We start from the raw sequence: 14,280 nt of genomic DNA on the forward strand, positions 1-14,280 counted from the left end.
TAGCAGGAATCGGAGCAAGGAATTGAAGCAAAGGAAATTCTGGCAAGCTGAATATCAAATAAGGGAAAATTGGGGGATTGAAGTGAGAACAAGCTGATTCAAAAGTGAAACAAAATTGGAACTCATTTGAGCTGGCGAGCTGCGGAGGCAGCTCATCTTCCAATAGAACATATTTGATAACTTTTACATATTTTAAAATTTATTGCTCACATTTGATTAGCTTTTTTTTAAAATTTGTTTGTTTAGCACATTGTTTTTTGAATATGTTTGATAAATCCATTACTTTACAATCATTAATTAAAAAAATTATGATTTTGGTCTTCAAAAATAGCAAATTTAGAAGATATTATGAGCAACAACAATGAACCATCATTGTCCTAATATTGACAATGGAAATATGTACTATTAAAGTGCGGATGAATGAGGATTAAAATTTTGCCTAATACATTTTTAAAAAGCTTGAAACCAATCAGTGAAGGCCAATTGCTCGTTATTTCTATGCCAATGTATTTTATAGTGTCTCAAGTGGGAGTGAAGACAATCCTGTCTTGTATTTTGAGAACTAACCTTCTTTTGTAAGTTGCATTACTGGCTCACAATATAATTTCTCTTTATAGTTACTATTGATTAATTGTCATTGTTAACTACTGAGAAAATTTGTGATGTAGCGTACTGAGGCCACTTGACTAGACAACCATTGCATTTTTGCATGGTCCAATGTAGTCTCAAACTAATCAACATCACCCTCACAGTCCCAATAGATTTAAGACGATATTGGTTTGGGCCTTTGTTTGAGAATGTTGATGCCAAGTATCTTGTTCAGATTTATATTTTTTAATCGTTATAATTGTTATTTATTACTACTAATATTTGCCTAGATTTCTTATAACAAGGAAAATTTAGTTATGCTTGTGAGTTTATTATATATTGGGCAATGTTTCATTTGATTTGTTTTAATTCGTCTGGCTACGAGGCCTGATGCGTAAGTGGGTCTTAGGTTATCACGTCGTAAGACAGTTCGATACCCATCCATGTCTCCATCTCTCCCTCCCGATCCCTTTCATAGGGTTTCTGAGATGGCGGGAGAGAAAGCGAAGTTCCTCTGCAGCTTCGGTGGGGATTTCGTGAGTCAGCAGGGCAAAGCGTTTTACATTGGGGGTAAGACACGCCTGGTGTCGATGGATAGGTCGGCGAGCTTTCGAACGCTGCTTGCAAAGATGTCGGAGATCTGCGACGCTCATCCAAGGTTGATTGACCTCAGATTCCAGCTTCCGGATGTTGGCCTCGACTCCCGCCTTATTTCCATCGAGAATGATGACGATGTGCGGAATATGATGGAGGAGTTCGAAGCTAATCGGAAAATCCCAATTTTTATGTTCATACATAAGACGCATAATAATGATGATGAGGAGATTGCGTTCGCCGACGATGCCATGCGGCCGCCGCAAGTTGCCGCCGCAAGGTAGGAACACCGCTCGTTAATCAAGATATATTCAAGTTGTGATGAAAGTTTATAAATTTTTTTAGTTCGACCCTAGTGTCCCTATTTTGTTCGATGATTTTCTTTGTTTGCTTTCTAGGATGGGTTTTCAGGATTTCAATCAAGCTCTCAGCTTTTTTTTTAACATTGTTAATCTGTTATTATTGTGTTTTGTATCAAGTTGTCTAAATAAATAAATTTAATACTACAAATCAGAGAAGTGGTGCTAATGGCAGCTGAAGAGCAGCAACTGGACAGCCAGAGTGGAGCTAGCAGTTGTGGAATGTCTTCAAGAGGAGATTATGCGAGAAATACATGTGGTTGGCCGAGCATGTCAGGAGAGATTTTCCGACAAGACTCGCAATCACTGTTGGTTGGTCAGGAATATGACGACGTGCAGACATTCAGGAATGCGCTGACAAGCGCAGCCATTGCTACAAATTTTGAGCTTCACATGATCCGATCAGATCAGCGCCGTGTCACCGCCAGGTGTGCTGCAGAAGGCTGCACATGGCGAGTTCACGCCTCAAAACTCCCTCGTGTAAGCATATTCCGGATAAGAACTCTGACCCCCCAGCACACCTGCATCAGATCAGAAGACACGGGACATCGACAAGCTACGGCGAAGTGGATTGCGAATTGCATTAGGGAGAAGCTCAGGAACAATTTCAACTACAGGCCGAGGGAGATCGTAAACGATATCCACCGCGAATATGGAGTTCTCATAACGTACAAAAGGGCTTTTCTTGGTCGAGAGAAGGCTCTCGAGGAGCTCCGAGCTGAACCGGGCAGGAATATGATTCCCATCGAACATAATAACTATGAGTCCCTGATTGAAAGCAGCCATTCGGATGCTGCAGCTTGGGGTGAGATTCATGATCCTCCAAGAAACAGACTGGTTTTAAGGGTTAGGGATAAGAAGGAAGTGCGAGCGCTGCACTGCACCAGGTGCAATCAAATTGGGCATAACAGGAGAACCTGTGTTGTGCAGGACCCTGGAGCCAATGTCTTCTGATTTTCTTCAGAGTTCTTATCTTGTATGAGAATTTCTAAACCATCCTTTTCTCCTTGTTGATTTAATGTTTTAAAGTTTTTTTTTTTCCTGTCATGCTATGTACATATTAAGAGACTTGTCTAGAAATTAAAGATAGGAGGAATGTAGCTTTTTGTTTGCTGTCAGATTTGTATTTCTCAGTAATGTAAATTTCAGAAGCCTTGTTGCAGCTCTCAGGAGTGTCCATGCAGTAACTTGCTCCTGCTTATTCTATAGGAATGTCTGCGAAAACTTAAACTTGTCTCAGGGATTATTTTGGTTCCTATTTTCGTAGTCTGAGGACTAAACAAATTAAATCACATATTTTAGATGTATAATAAATATGCATACGAGTTATTAAAAAAAAAAATTATATTCTTACAAAAGTATACAATTTTGTTCTAAGAAAATTTATATTTGTAATTAAATATAAATAACGTCTTTTGTATTTCTAAAATATGTGCAATAAACGTAATATGAATATTTAGTGCTCATAAGATATTGTTCAAAACATTACGGTGTACTTCTTTCATGAATAACTTCGATAATGGTGCATCAATAGCAGTGATGATAATACAACCCACTTCTGACAGAAGATGCATTTATAGGCACAAATTTCATGATAATTCCATCAAATTAGAACAATACACAAATTTTCGACAGGGATCTTTTACAAGAACATAGAACAATGAGTATTTGATAGCAGGTTGATACATGTAATTTTGAACAAAAGAAAAACCATAAAAATTTACTCATGTTTATAGGAAGAGATGATGGAGGCAATTCTCTTCAATATGTCTGATTCAGCTCCCTTTGGCTTGGGAGTGGATGCCCATTCCTGATAGTGATGAAGACTCCCTGTGAAATCTGTAAATAACCCGTCGACACCGATAACATTTATCCAGTAATCATATTCATCATAAGGGTCCTGATGAAAGTTAAAATGCAGGAATTGGTTCTCATTCCTGAATGTGTATGGATGAACCTGCAGCCACCGATTCCCTTAGTAAGTTATTTGGTCACATTAACAACTACTAACATTGACATATCTTTCAACATTCTTTGAATAATTTCAATGTTAGAATGTATGCACATCAGTTAAATTGCCTTATATCTGATAAACTCGCATCTGATTTAAATATCTTATATCTGAATGAAACATTTTGAGATTTAAATAAGACAACTTATTAGTAAAGTATCAAAATAGTCTCCTGATTGTTTACGTGCGACCTTTTTAGTCCCAGAGTTTATAAAAGTATCAAATTAGTTTCCTATACTTTAAGTTGGGGCTGAAATGATCTTCTGTTAAGATTATTTTAGCTCATATTAAAAGAATAAATTAACTCATTTATAGACTAAAGGGCCAAAATGAACCCTGCAAAGAGTCGAGAGACTATTTTGATACATCTTATATATAATAACAAGAACTGGGAGAACTTCCTCCACATATCTTTATAGTATTAAGTAATAATAATTAAAATGGAACCAAAGAGTGCCTTCAGAATGTTGGCTAGGTTGTAGTAGCAGTACCTGTAGATTATGAGCATGTGCCCTTGCAACAAGATCAGTGGCTGAAGACAAATGATTATCGTTTGGAGGAACTATAGTATCTTTCCAAGGTCCAATCCCAAGAACATAATCTTTTATATAGGCGAAGTAACTATCTGAAGTTATCTGTGCGTATGTCTGTAGCAAGAAACAATTCATTATCAATGTTTTCAAGAACATTTTTTACAATGCCCGCACTTAAGAGTTATGATATAATATGCATCTAAACTTTGAGGTGAGATATATCAATTATAAGTAAAAAAAATTAAAAAAATAAAATTAAAAAAAAAAAAACAATTGAAGACATCTGATTTTGTGGTTAAAAATACTGAAATGGCCTATCTCAATGATAATTTATAGTGTTAAGTTGACAGTTTCGATAGAGACGCACAAAAAAAAAAAAAAGGAAGAATCTCCATATGAAGCATTCTTTCTGACCACAATATTTTAACTACGATAACATAATTTTTATGTTATATGGTTGTGTATTTCGCCTTGTTCCATATCATTCATTGGTAAAAATGTAAGAAAAACATTTGCTTCCAACCAACTTCATAATTTTTATTTATGATTTTTTTTTTCAATTCAAGTAGAATTGTATGATTGTGCATATGAGCATTTCCATATATCTATATGGATTCCACATCCTTCTCTATTCATATGATTTTTTTTTCTTTTGTAACAATAACATATCTGTAATAATTTGGTGTTTTGCCGCTTCTAAATGAATTTTTACTTTATTAATTTCAAAGTTCTCCCCACCACTGAATGATGAATGAACCAGTATAGAGTCAGTTAAGTAAAAGAAATTTGTAGCAATATTCTAGTTTTGAGCAAGACTTCTAAACCTTTACAAAACAAGATAAATACTTATAAGTTTATGAGTGTGTTGGCATGCTTCTCTCTTTATATGCATCGGCATGCCCACATTTTTCTTGTATATATGCATTTATGTCTGCATTGAACATTTTTTGTCATTTTCATATAAGTTTCTAAAAATACCAAGTTGATAGCAAAGTTTAACAAAACGAAAATAAAAAAAAGCAAAGCCATATTATGAGAGTTCTAACTAGCCCGATGAAATTAAATGAGTTTTAAAAACCAATATATACAAGTACTTCAAAAAATACATATTGCAGGGTATTGCTTCCAAAAGTTCCTATTAACTCTTGTTAAGACCAAGGCTAACCTGGTTAGTATCCTGAGTTGGGATGTCGACATCATCAATCAACAATATTTTTGGAGAATCAGTCATGTTTGAAATATAAATAAGGGAAGCCGGGGCAAAAGACTGTATGAACACTGGTTGTTCTTGCCATTCCTTTGATTTGTAGGAACCTTTATAACCATACTTAAGAAGCGTCTCCACAAATTTATCTTCAAACTTTTTTCCATCCGCCCATTTGACCTGACAAAAGTAGTGAAACCATTTAGTGGAAGCAGCAAACCATTCAATAAAACAAAACGAGATATAAAAGTGAAACGATAGCAGCAAAAGAACAGATAAGCACTGCCTTCTGAACCACAATAAATGATTTTATGATGCTTGTTTAATCAAATTCTTTCTCAAGGCAGCAACACTCACATGCTGATTGATGAAAATTGGATTCTTAATTTCTGGATATATTCCCACAATCCTGTTAGCATCTAGAGCAATTGCAATAAACTCCTCAAATGTGATAATTGAAAACTTCCCTGCAAAATAAATTAATAATATGTTATACTAGTCACTTGAGTGGCTGTTTACAAAAAAACAATGTCAAAATTGCAAAACACAATCAAGTTGAGCTTGGAACTAACCATTGTACTGTTGATCTCTAAACTTATAGCGCTGCTTCAGCGTTAATGATTTAAGTTCATCAAGTGTGAAGTCCACTGCAACAACCAAAAAATTAATGTTAAATTACACCATTGTTAATTTATTTTGAGAAAAGAAAGAGTTGTTCATTTTGGCCCTTTAAACATGGCCGACATATGTATGACTTCATAGAGATGCATTAGCAAGATGCAGACCATTATATGGTATAAACTGATTAACTAAAATTGTAACTATGAGTCGAAGTAGCAATTGAAACATTAACATACACTAATACAGTTTATAATTTACATTGATTCCTCAAATTCTTACAGAAAATGTGGTCACGGTTGTGGAAAACTGTTAGCCGGAAAGCATATTCTATTTACAATCATACAAATAGAGTATTGGTTTACTGCCTGAAACATTGAAAAATAAAAAGTATAAGCCTGGTGTTTGCCTCCTAGATTTAACATGAACTGTTATGTTCTAATCTATGCCGCACTCAATGAATCTTTTACTGTTTCTTTCCTAGGTAACATCAAATTCATATAATATGACCATTCTTATTGCCATTTTAGAAAAATTAAACTTTAAATTTTGATGGTATATTTCTTTCTTATATCATATGATGTCCAGAATCTACTTGTCCATTTTAAGTCAGTTGAATTGCATGCCTCAGGTAATAGGTTTCTCACGGAAGATATAAGAATATTAGAATAAGATAAGGAAGAAAATCAATCTCAAATGATAAGAAACTACAATATGGTGCGGGCAAATCATACCTACGAAATATCCAGTAATATTTTCACCTTGGACCTCATAGGTAGCTTTGCGACCGGCAAACTCCTTATGATCAGCAATATCAGTGATATCATCAAGATTTACATCATGAAAACAAATTAGTGCACCATCCTTAGTAGCAAGGATATCAGTTTCTATAAAGTCTGCACCTTCTTCAATAGCTCTCTGCATGAAACAAATAAGATGTTTTAGTAAAGAAACATAAATAAAATACACATTCATTTAAAGATACAATAGTTGAATTAACAATTTTTCAGAGAGACCAACAGGGTTAGCTTCGTGGGTAGTTTACCATATAAGCATCCACCGTTTCTTCAGGAATTTCGCCATTTGATCCTCGATGAGCTATATTGTATGGTCGAAAAGACTGTATGGGTTCTTTGTGTCTGTTCTGTAATTTGCTTGGGAGTTCATAGAACGGCCTCCCGATTGCCTCATCAAATAAGGAAAGAAAAAGAAATGGAATGAACCCTGTTCATAAGAAGAAGAGCCATAAACTAATCTCAATCAGTCAAATAATGACAAAATTGAAGATTTTGGAGTGTATCACCGACAGTCGGGAATAATTTTTTTTTTAGATTTAAAATGATGTGATTAAAATCAATAATGTGATCTTATATATAAATAAATAAGCAGGAGAGGCCTTCTCCATCCATTCAAGAATCTCCCAAATGATTAAGCAAGGGGGACGAGCAGGCAGAAGAACTCCCGACAAAAGAACCTCCGGCCAAGAACGGAAGATGAATCCAATCTCTCGAAGAATGAAAAAGAAAGAGTTGCAGAAGGAAGCAAGAAATTAGGGATCAAAGATAGCTTACAGAGTGACATCATGTTCTCTTATCCCCACCCTCCCTCCTTCCGGAAGCTGATGGCGCTACAAATTAACCTCCGTAGCTTCCTTATTTATATACTCCTAAATAAATATGAGCCGGGTAAAATTATATATTACTAATTCATTTTTTTTATTTATAATAATTTTTAGATATTATAAAGAATTCCTTTTTATAATATTTAAAAGAAATATACATTAATTGAGAAGCTGCAAACATAAATTTCAAAAGAAAATGGAGCCCTTACAGCAGTGGAATGTTGGAGATACTATTATAATTATTATTAACTATTTTCAAAATAATAATTTGAAAGAATATATAGCATGTTAATGTTGGTAAACTCATCGGTCAATACAATACCGAATTAAAAATTAAATAATTGGAAGGAATAATCTCGGAATCTCCTTCCTCCTTGCTTTCAGATGAGTACGCAGTACGTAAAATGAATGAAGGTGGAGAGTCCATGGATTTCCCGATGACTTCCTCTATTAAGATTTAGACACGAATCTTAATGCATTTTTTTTAAATTTTTTAAATTAAATTTAAATTAAATTTAAGATCTATCAAAATTATGGTTTCATCAAATTTATACTAGGACTTGTATTAAATTTTTTAATAAGTTTCTGTTTATCAAAAAATTGTTGCGGGGAAGCTGTGTTTCTATTTATTTTGTGCAGTTGTGCAACAACTGCTGCATTTGTTTATGAAAAAAAAAAAAAATTGCCCCTGTGCTATTGTGATATTTATAATAAAATCAGTCATGATTGTACAGTTAATGCATGAAAACATATATTCAGTTTTAATATTACATAATAAAAATTCACACATCACTAAAGAGTGAGTAACACAACAATTAAAATTAAAAATAAAACTATTTAAAAGATAATTGAAATTATCATAATGTTGAATTTAAGATACAGAAGATTAATTTCAATAGATAATTACTTCTCTAACAAAACTCTTCACATCTTATGATTATTTTTAAGCTTTCTTTGCTTAAAAAAATTATTTATTGGCATTATTTTATGCATTGCTTTGTATTTTATGACGATATATAGAGTTAGCAATTAATAATTAGAATGTTGATTCTAGGAAACACTACTCCACTACTTATATTCATATAAACAAGTTTAGGAATTTATTTACTTTGCTTCTCTTCGTGAAATCCCTCTACAACTTAAAGAATATAGATTTATGATGATTTTATTATTGAAGTAATAAAAATACCATTTAAATAAATATTTGGTATTTCCCATATTTAAAACTCAAAAAGAATTAAAGTCTTACTGATTAATGAGGCTAGAATTTAAGTTTTAAAAGAGGATACCACGTCGACTGTGAACAGCTGTAGCTCCGAAAATCCAATCAATCCTTGACTCTTGAGTCAACCTACCTTTTTTTTTTTAATGATTTTTATTTAACGCCTAAATCCATCGGCTATTTTAAGTAAGCTGTATTAATTATTTAGTAATTTATAAACATTTATAATTTAAATCTAAATATCAAATAATATATCTTTTTTTTTTCTTTAAGACTAAATTATTAAATAAGCTTTTCCTTTTAGCGTGAAGCCTTGTGAAGAAGACTTCCAGAAATCTCCTGGTTTGAAATTAAAGAAAATTACGTCAGATACCTTTTATTTTTATTTTTATTTTTTTCGGTTCTTATCAGAAAGAATATACGAAAATAAATAGACATGATGTGTATTACAAAATTTGAGATAATAGAGGAATATATTATCGTCTTAATATTACACGAGAATTCATCACATACTCATTTAAAAAAATAACCGGTAATGACATTAAAAGTTTTTATGTGGAAAACCCTTAAAGAAAAAAAATCACAGGATCTAGCGTAGATGTGAAAATCCACTATAAGTTATGATTACAGAGACTCATTGTCTCATAGATGAAAAAGGGTTATTGGGTTTATGTTGAGAAATTTAGGGCAAAGAAACGAGAATCGACATAAATTTGAAAGAAAACACAGAGATTTAACGAGGTTCCGCTCCACTCCTCTCGCTCGCTTCGCTACGTCATTCCGCTCCAACATCTATCCCTTATTTAGTATATGAGACATACCTAACAGTCTCCCAAGTTACAACGTAGATTGGTAGTTTCCTGTCGGTTGTGGTCGACTGTGATTTGTGGTGATTGACGGTGGTTAACGGTCGACGACGGTAGGTGATGGTTGAAAACAACAGTGGTGCTCGATGGAGGTCCGTGGTTGTCTATGGCTATCGGCAATGGTCAATGATGTTAGCAGGGATCAACAGCATCCACGGTTGTCAGCAGTTGTCGGCGGTGGTCAACCGCGGCCGACGACGATAGATGATGACAGGGGTGGTACTGGACTTCAACTTCTCAAAACTTTAAGTTCTTTCTTAAGCCTTCAACCCATCTTAGGAAAGAGGTGGGACTCTATTTATAGTGTTCAGGGTGCAATTAATGTAAGAATATAACCAACTTTGATTAGACGGTCAAAAGATCTTCTTTCGATCAAGTGACGTTTGATGTCATTTGAGTGTATTAACAATATTAGAATTGAACAATATTGGGCTAGTTGGATTCGTCTTGTTGAGATGCTCGATTCAACTATACGCTTGTTAGATTTGACATTCGTTTAACGTTCTAAACATGTTTGAAAAACTTTCAAAGTGGTTTAATGATTTGATCTAAGCTTAATTTGACTCGACTTGAATTATTTTTGTTACATTGGGTTTTTTTTGTCGAGCCGGTTAGTTTGATGAAATCAGAGTTGTGGATGATTTTTTATCGATGTTTGAATATTTCTTGCTAAAAAAAATCATCTCAAGATCTACATCTTGCTTCGAAATTAATGTTAAATGATAAAAATTTGCTAGATGTATCGAGTGAAAAATAATTGAGTAAAGATATAAAAAGATCATTTTTTGTTGGGTTGAAAAAATAAGCACGAATGAGATGCCATCACATAAAAATAATCATTCGATAGCCGTGTATTTTTATTTTCAACATTTAATTTAAATTTCTAATTTACAAAATTCATCAAAAATATATATACACAGCCTTACTTTAAAAAAAAAATAATAGAATTATGGGCGTGAGAGGCACGGCCACGTGCTTCCGCCGGGCAACTTGGTACCCCCTCTAACTTTGACTTTTCCGACCACAGCTTTGCCATGGAATAAATATGACTAACCATTTTCAACAAAGAAAAATAATTTTATTGAGCTGCATTTTGTGAAGAAGGTGTTGGTTCGATGAAGGTTCCAAACATGATTCAAATTAAAGTTCAATTTTAAATCACATCAAATACTTTGGAAAAGTAAATAATATGCATATTATGAATATAGAAGTACCGAAATTACAAAAGCTTGTGGAGAGAGATTCAATTATTGTTGAATCAAAATAATAGAAATAGCAATCAGCTAAATAAAAACTTTGTGCAACTGAGAACATGTCCACAATCTGGATGCTGTTAATTTCCAAACATTTGTACGGGGCAACGTAAGAGTAAACATTCCATAAACATCAAAATCATCCGAATAAAGCAAATATATGTAATAAAATTGAGAAGATTTGCATGCATACCACTCAATTCTCCTCTATTTACATATCTAACGTCAAAACTTTAATTTATATATATATATATATATAGGCCATCTTATTTTATGTAAGAAAGTATGTATTCCACCTTTTTAAAGTAAAATTATGATAAAAATAAAATGTACTCTTATTTTTGTTGTGTGTCTGAAAATTTGTAGTAGCAGAGTGATATTTAATATCTAGAGTCGAACGAAGGTCGGGGACATACACAAATAAATGAAGGGGTGATTACAAGCATTTGCATTCAAGGAGGGATCATCTGTGATAGAAGCTTAAAGAGGACAAGCAAGGACGCTCGACGGTGGGGTAATGCATTATGATTTTTTGGAAAATAACTTCCCAAAATATCTAATCGGGCGACCCACCCTTATTCATAAAGAATTTCTTAATGATTTGGGTGCAATGACCTCAGAATTTAGTAATTTTAGGCCCGTTGGATTTCTTTCATCACGTTTCTTGATTTGATTATAAATATGTCAAATTTAGAGTTCATTTGACCACTCAATTAGCAATCCAAAGCCTCTAAATGTGTTTCAATGGTTTGATATAAGTTTGATTAGACTTGGATTGACCAACTTTGATATCATTGGGTTCATCTTGTCGAGATGTTCATTTTAATTATAAACTATTAAAATTGGAGTTTGTGTGATATTAAATTTGACTTTTGAAGATCATTTATAAAAAAAATACTATTAGATTCGTGCACGATGCATCAATTATTATTATTATTTTATTATACAATCCAAATGCAATCGGAAGATATACAATTAAGAGCATAAACAATGCATGCAAGCAAGACAGAGGTGCATATGAGTTTTTCTTTTGAACAGTGTGTGGGTGCTCATACTCAACATCTTAGAATTCTTTATTTTGTTTTCAATCACTGTGTTATGCATTTCGGCACTTTGTCCGAATTTAAGAATAAAATAAAATAAATAAAATGCACAAAGTATGGAAAATAAATATATGAAATTCCGAATAAAAAATAGAGTGCAAAGGGTTGCAGTTTAGAAAATAAAATGTAATACATTACAAATTATTTCCACCAAAAAAATCTTATTCGTTTATTATTTAACAAATAAATAAATAAATAAAATACAGCAGCTAGAATAATATAATTATTTACTTAATTATGGAACACACTCTCTTTAAATCAATTCTAATTCTAATTTAACTCAACATGCTAAATTTTAAATCATATTATTATAATAGTTTCATACATAGGGTTTATGAGAGTTATGGTGAGAAGGGCAGAATGTTTAACCCCAAGCCGTTTTTCTTTCTCCCCATCCCGTGTTAGTGAAATCTTGCTCCTCATGGATTTAGGCAAATTAATTCAATATTGAATCATATAAATCATTTGTGTTTGATTGTTGTTGTGTGAATTTTTTTTTGTTTTAGAATTGTTTTCGCATAACAATTAGTATCAGAGTTTCAGGTTCGTGATCGGAGCATAGTTCAGCTTCGATAATAACAAATATGGCATGTGTTGCTAGTGTTTTTTGCAATAGGTGGTCTAACGTGCTTTGTCGACATATTCAGAGATTTGATGACAAACCAACGCAGGTCGTGGCTTGGACGGGAAGATCCGAAAAGCTGGCAGGCGCAGCTCGAGGAGGAAATCCATTGAACTCTATTTTGATTGCAGGTTTGGTGACATACCAATGGTTGTTCCGCCGACAGACAGTTGGTGGTTCAAGTGGCTGGCGAGGTTCAAAGAAATAATGCAGCAGGCTTCGCGTGAAACAAACATAGGTGAAATATCACATGGAACAAAAGGAAAAAAAAAGGGGAAAGTTCTTTAAAACGAGGGAAAAAGAAAAAAAAAGGAATTTCAGAAACAACAAAAAAGGAAAAATGATATTGAGGTTGAGACTCTTGCTCAGGAATCTATTGCTCGGAGCTGGACCAAGCATTAGAATGCCCCAAAATTTGCTTGGTTGAGTGATCACTTTGCATTTGCACTTTCAGACAAAGGGGGCAAATATTCCTTGTCACTACAAAAAATGGTAGAGAGCTTAGATAGTGATTTTTGGAGAGTGGCAATGAATGAAGAGATCTAGTCTCTTCGGAATAATGGTACTTGGAGGTTAATGAAGCTTCCTTTGGAAAGGAAAGTCATCGGGTGCAAATGAGCATATGCAAAGTAGAAAGGATCTCATGGAGTTGGTGTGCAATGTATAACAAGATTAATAGTAAAAGACTTAGTGCAACAAGAAGGGATTGATTATGAAGAGGTGTTTCCCCTAGTGCTTAAGCATCCCTCAATCTGTATTCTCTTGGCATATGTAGCACAATAAAGTCTGATATTGAAACATCTCGATGTGATGACTGCATTCTACACTAGGAATTATAAGAGGAGATCAAATGTTGTTGCCGCATGGATACGGAGCATCACAAGAATTGATTTGCAAAATGAACAATACTTTGTAAGGGTTGAAGTAGTCACCACAGGAGAGGTATAAGAAACTTTATCAATTTATGATGATACAGGAGTACATGACGAGCTAATATGATCGTTGTATATATTTCAAGAAGTTGGTCAACGATGAGCTCATTTACTTGCTTCTTTATGTTGATGATATATTGATTTCATCCACTAGTCAGATCAATGTTGATATGACGAAGAATTAACTGTCTAAACAGTTTAAAATAAATTGTTAGGTGAAGCTCACAGAATTCTTAGCATGGAGATTCTCAAGAATAAGAAAGATGGAAATGTTTGGCTTTCACAAGAGGCTTATGTTTGAAATGCACTGAAGAATTTAGGGTTGATGACTTGAGCAAGGTGGTGAGTCTTTCCGTTACGTCTCACTTTTAGTTGAGTTCAAATCCATGTCCTAAAGATGATCATGAAAACAAAGATATATGATAATTTTCTTCTGTTAATGCAGTGGGCAATATGACGTATGTCATTGTTTGTACTAGACCAAAGATTGCACAACTAGTTGGTGTTGTAAGCAGATTCATGCATGATCCAAGAAGGAAACATTGACAGGCTGTGAAGAGTACTTTGAGGTATCTAAATGGTACAGTTGATATTGACTTGGTGTTTGAGAGTCAATTATCTATTACTAATTTTTGTAAATGCTATACTGACTCCGACCCTGCAGGTGATATGGGTGACTGACTGGCTATTTATTCAAATTGACAGAAGGTTCAGTCAAATGAAAGTTTGTTCTTCCATCTATTATTACTTTGTC

At 33.7% G+C, this 14,280-nt stretch overlaps 2 protein-coding genes across 2 annotated transcripts; one reads left to right on the top strand and one right to left on the bottom strand.

Annotated features, from left to right (window-relative positions):
• The first annotated feature begins 868 nt into the window (after nucleotides 1–868).
• LOC110024217 lies at nucleotides 869–2,652 on the top strand. The gene is made up of 2 exons (XM_020724045.1): nucleotides 869–1,462; nucleotides 1,697–2,652. Exons 1-2 carry the CDS (start codon nucleotides 1,032–1,034, stop codon nucleotides 2,493–2,495), a joined length of 1,230 nt encoding a protein of 409 aa, XP_020579704.1. The 5' UTR covers nucleotides 869–1,031; the 3' UTR covers nucleotides 2,496–2,652.
• Nucleotides 2,653–3,040: 388 nt separating this feature from the next.
• On the bottom strand, nucleotides 3,041–7,559 carry LOC110024225 (glycerophosphodiester phosphodiesterase GDPD6). Its single transcript, XM_020724062.1, has 8 exons — nucleotides 7,479–7,559; nucleotides 6,953–7,131; nucleotides 6,642–6,825; nucleotides 5,862–5,936; nucleotides 5,647–5,756; nucleotides 5,251–5,469; nucleotides 4,044–4,199; nucleotides 3,041–3,498 (listed from the first exon to the last, which is right to left on the bottom strand). The coding sequence occupies exons 1-8, from the start codon at nucleotides 7,489–7,491 to the stop codon at nucleotides 3,262–3,264; spliced, it is 1,173 nt and encodes a 390-aa protein (XP_020579721.1). The 5' UTR covers nucleotides 7,492–7,559; the 3' UTR covers nucleotides 3,041–3,261.
• Between the last annotated feature and the right edge of the window lie 6,721 nt (nucleotides 7,560–14,280).

The sequence above is a fragment of the Phalaenopsis equestris genome, unplaced genomic scaffold (assembly GCF_001263595.1).
Source record: "Phalaenopsis equestris unplaced genomic scaffold, ASM126359v1 Scaffold000251, whole genome shotgun sequence".
Taxonomy (NCBI): domain Eukaryota; kingdom Viridiplantae; phylum Streptophyta; class Magnoliopsida; order Asparagales; family Orchidaceae; genus Phalaenopsis; species Phalaenopsis equestris.

Bases quoted from the DNA above. Each gene is read 5' to 3' on its own strand.
- LOC110024217 (XM_020724045.1), top strand. From the start codon at position 1,032: ATGTCTCCATCTCTCCCTCCCGATCCCTTTCATAGGGTTTCTGAGATG. The intron at 1,463-1,696 runs GTAGGAACACCG...ACTACAAATCAG, and splicing joins CCGCAAGTTGCCGCCGCAAG to AGAAGTGGTGCTAATGGCAG.
- LOC110024225 (XM_020724062.1), bottom strand. The intron at 5,757-5,861 runs GTTAGTTCCAAG...TTTATTTTGCAG, and splicing joins TAGAGATCAACAGTACAATG to GGAAGTTTTCAATTATCACA. The intron at 5,470-5,646 runs GTGAGTGTTGCT...TACTTTTGTCAG, and splicing joins CAATTTTCATCAATCAGCAT to GTCAAATGGGCGGATGGAAA.